The sequence below is a fragment of the Homarus americanus genome, unplaced genomic scaffold (assembly GCF_018991925.1).
Source record: "Homarus americanus isolate GMGI-L3 unplaced genomic scaffold, GMGI_Hamer_2.0 scaffold52209, whole genome shotgun sequence".
Lineage (NCBI taxonomy): Eukaryota > Metazoa > Arthropoda > Malacostraca > Decapoda > Nephropidae > Homarus > Homarus americanus.
Window position 1 is genome coordinate 115,001 of NW_024746253.1, and position 2,500 is coordinate 117,500.

Genomic DNA, 2,500 nt, shown 5'->3' on the forward strand with positions numbered 1-2,500 from the left:
GTGGCTGAGTCATCACACTGTGGCTGTGATCATGTGGCTGACACAACACAGTCATCCTACACTGTGGCTGACACAACACAGTCATCGTGGCTGACACAACACAGTCATCCCACCGTGGCTGCAACACAGTCATCCCACACCGTGGCTGACACAACACACCGTGGCTGACACAACACAGTCATCCTACACCGTGTGCTGACACAACACAGTCATCCTACACTGTGGCTGACACAACACAGTCATCCTACACTGTGGCTGATACAACACAGTCATCCTACACTGTGGCTGACACAACACAGTCACCCCACACTGTGGCTGACACACCCTACACAGTCATCCTACACTGTGGCTGACACAACACAGTCATCCCACCGTGGCTGACGCACACAGTCATCCCACACCGTGCTGACACTACCCACCGTGGCTGACACAACACAGTCATCCCACACCGTGGCTGACACAACACAGTCATCCCACACCGTGGCTGACACAACACAGTCATCCTACACCGTGGCTGACACAACACAGTCACCCCACACCGTGGCTGACACAACACAGTCATCCTACACCGTGGCTGACACAACACAGTCATCCTACACCGTGGCTGACACAACACAGTCATCCCACACTGTGGCTGACACAACACAGTCATCCTACACCGTGGCTGACATAACACAGTCATCCTACACTCGTGGCTGACACAACACAGTCATCCACACCGTGGCTGACACAACACAGTCATCCCACACGTGGCTGACACAACACAGTCATCCCACACCGTGGCTGACACAACACAGTCACCCCACACCGTGGCTGACACAACACAGTCATCCTACACTGTGGCTGACACAACACAGTCATCCTACACCGTGGCTGACAACACAGTCATCCTACACTGTGGCTGACACAACACAGTCATCCTACACTGTGGTGACACAACACAGTCATCCTACACTGTCTGACACAACACAGTCACCACCGTGGCTGACACAACACAGTCATCCCACACTGCGACACAACACAGTCATCCCACACCGTGGCTGACGCACACAGTCATCCCACACCGTGGCTGACACCACAGTCATCCCACACCGTGGCTGACACAACACAGTCATCCCACACCGTGGCTGACACAACACAGTCATCCCACACCGTGGCTGACACAACACAGTCACCTCCACCGTGGCTGACACAACACAGTCATCCCACACCGTGGCTGACACAACACAGTCATCCACACCGTGGCTGACACAACACAGTCATCCTACACCGTGGCTGACACAACACAGTCATCCTACACCGTGGCTGACACAACACAGTCATCCTACACCGTGGCTGACACAACACAGTCATCCTACACCGTGGCTGACACAACACAGTCATCCTACACCGTGGCTGACACAACACAGTCATCCTACACCGTGGCTGACACAACACAACCATGACCGCAGATTAGAAATAAAACACTTATCTGGTCAAATGGGCCCCAGTCCTGATGGGCCCTTGAGTTAACAGGCCTCAGTTCTGATAGGAACCGGTCCTCTTGGGCCCAATCCAGATGGTACCACAGTCCTTGACGCTTACTGGGGCCCAACAGATCTGGGACCCTCTGACCTGACTAGCACGACACACACACAGTACTCACCAGGCTCAGGACCGTAGAGCGTGTAGGGCAACCAGGAAGGTATGGCGGACGACGTAGGGGCGGGTGAGAGCGTGGGCGTGGGGCCAGGTGAGGGCGTGGGCGTCGGTGGTAGGGGCATGTCTGGGAACCTTAGGGCGCTCTCCACCCCGCCCAAGCTCCCGCCAGGAGCCCTCATGGAAGGATCTGAAGCGAGGGTACACGAGACACAGTCCACGGTGAGTGAGTGAGGCGGGTGAGTGCAATGGTTAGTTGCTACGACACACACACACACACACACACACACACACACACACACACACAAATGCACACACACACACACACACGTACAGCTTCCACATTTTACGTTGCAAATAGAGGAGGGAGGCACTGAATGTTGGGAGAGGGGGAGAGGAGAGGGGAGGGAGGGAGGAGGGGAGGGAGGAGGAGGGAGGGAGGAGGAGGGAGGGAGGGAGGGAGGAGGAGGGAGGGAGGAGGAGGGAGGAGGGAGGGAGGGAGAGAGAGGAGGGAGAGAGAGGGGGGAGGGAGGGAGAGAGGGGGATAGAGAGAGGGAGGGAGAGAGAGAGAGGGAGGGAGGGAGGGAGGGAGGGAGGAGGAGAGAGAGAGAGAGAGAGAGAGAGAGAGAGAGAGAGAGAGAGAGAGAGAGAGAGAGAGAGGGATAGAAAAGGAGGGAGAGAGAGAGAGGGAGAGGAGAGAGAGAGAGAGAGGGAGAGAGAGAGAGAGGAGAGGGGAGGAGAGAGTATATACACAGTGCCTAGGTGGTGTCATTCACTAATGTCCACTGGCACTCACCTATCACAGGTTGGCACATGACAGCGTGTTCCTCCCTTCCTTCCTCACCTGCTGGAGGCTTACACG

General features: G+C 56.1%; 1 protein-coding gene across 4 annotated transcripts in view; it reads right to left on the minus strand.

Annotated features, from left to right (window-relative positions):
• LOC121879194 (mitogen-activated protein kinase kinase kinase 7-like) overlaps nucleotides 1-2,500 on the minus strand; it is a 69,629-nt gene that overhangs the window by 31,732 nt on the left and 35,397 nt on the right. For 2 of the 4 annotated variants that reach the window (XM_042385791.1, XM_042385792.1), the window contains one exon: nucleotides 1,646-1,828. The exons of the other annotated variants lie outside the window; for them this stretch is intronic. In XM_042385791.1, coding sequence (XP_042241725.1) covers nucleotides 1,646-1,828 — 183 coding nt within the window. The remainder of the gene's footprint in view (nucleotides 1-1,645; nucleotides 1,829-2,500) is intronic. 4 annotated transcript variants of the gene reach the window in all.